The 1,425-nt window shown below is 41.5% G+C and overlaps 1 protein-coding gene across 1 annotated transcript; it reads right to left on the bottom strand.

The window, feature by feature from the left end:
- Positions 1–329: 329 nt before the first annotated feature.
- Positions 330–901, bottom strand: MRPL18 (mitochondrial ribosomal protein L18; the record flags this gene model as incomplete). Its single annotated transcript, XM_009585062.1, has 2 exons — positions 330–401; positions 667–901. Coding segments are annotated over 2 exons (307 nt in total), but the record flags the coding sequence as incomplete, so codon positions are not given.
- Between the last annotated feature and the right edge of the window lie 524 nt (positions 902–1,425).

Genomic DNA, 1,425 nt, shown 5'->3' with positions numbered 1-1,425 from the left:
CCGTGTACACTGGATCAAGCATTTCAAAGAGTTCAGGTTAGAACAAACAAAATCAAATATAAAAAATACAATATACTTTAAAATTATTGAATTCTGAAGTAAATGCTGTTAGTCTGTAAGGCTAGGATAAACTGTTGCAGTTCAGCCTGAAAAGAAAGGTGTTCATGATTTCAGAATCAAGAAGGTGACACAATTCCATGCATTTAAAAATATTTTATTGTAAGATGCCATGTTCTAACTTTCTCCAGCTGTGGACCTTCACTGTGCCGGTACACACACCTAAAGAAGTGATTGTTGTTCCTTGGAAAGTTTTCCCAACGGTCTGCATTCTACTGATAGATTCTTCGTGGCTCGCGCAGAATGACACCCCCCTCCTCCATAGCTTTTTCGAATTCCTGAATCTTGTTTAAAAGATAGAGAGACACGAGTAAGTACAAAGAAAATCTATCAGCACCGACATATCAGTGGGGACATGTTACGTGGGGGGCAGAGGTTAACAGCCTCCCTGAAGCATAATGCCAGGAATCGCAGCTTGTCAAAGTTACCCTTTTGAGTGTTGCAAGAAGGGATTGTCAAGCCACGTAAGAAAATTAATGGTGAAGAGGAGTGAAATTAATGCTTAGAAAGGAAAAAAGGCCAGACGACTGTCAAGAGATGGGTACTTGCCGAGTCACAACGACGTTCCCAGGGGATAACAGCTTTAAAGTTCACAAAGTTGATTCCTGCTTCCAAACAGCGCTGTGCCATTACACGGCCAAGGTTTTTGCACGCTGTTACTCCCTTAGGACTGTAAAGGTGTCTCTTTATGGCCCACTCTCGGGTAGAGGCAGACACCACAACATCCCCATTACAGCGCTCAACGAAGGCTTCGACATAACGCTGTGTCCGCTCAAGCCGTAATCTGAGTGAAGGAAAGAAATAACATGGGATTAGGATCTCTTTTCCAGATCTAAAGAGAGAACACATTCAAATGTTTACATATGTAAGTGACTCACTTTAAATAACAATGTACTGGAGCTATTAATATAATAATGTTTTCTTAATATTGCTTTTATTACCTTATCTATGTTTTTGCTTACTTTATTAGGACATAAAATAGGACTCATAAAATAGCAACTTTTCACCAGTTACACAGGTGACAGTCCTATGCTGCTTCACGCCAGCAGTCACTCTGGACCAAGCACTGTACACCTGCACAGTGTGGTACGGGTGCTTATGAACTAGATCAGGGGAACTGCTCCAGCAGAAATGTAACCTTAGGTTTGCTATGCAGTCTCTTAAAGCTTCTGCTTACACAGCAGGTAACAACTTGTCGGGATCGGCAAGTGACCAAGCAGTACTTCATAAGCCGTAACACACGACCACAGAGTATTAGCAGCAACTATTTTCTACTGCACTGAGACAATATCAGATTTCCAGGTATGA

Source organism: Fulmarus glacialis, unplaced genomic scaffold, assembly GCF_000690835.1.
Source record: "Fulmarus glacialis isolate BGI_N327 unplaced genomic scaffold, ASM69083v1 Scaffold16889, whole genome shotgun sequence".
NCBI lineage: Eukaryota > Metazoa > Chordata > Aves > Procellariiformes > Procellariidae > Fulmarus > Fulmarus glacialis.
This window is presented reverse-complemented; position numbering and strand designations above follow the sequence as displayed.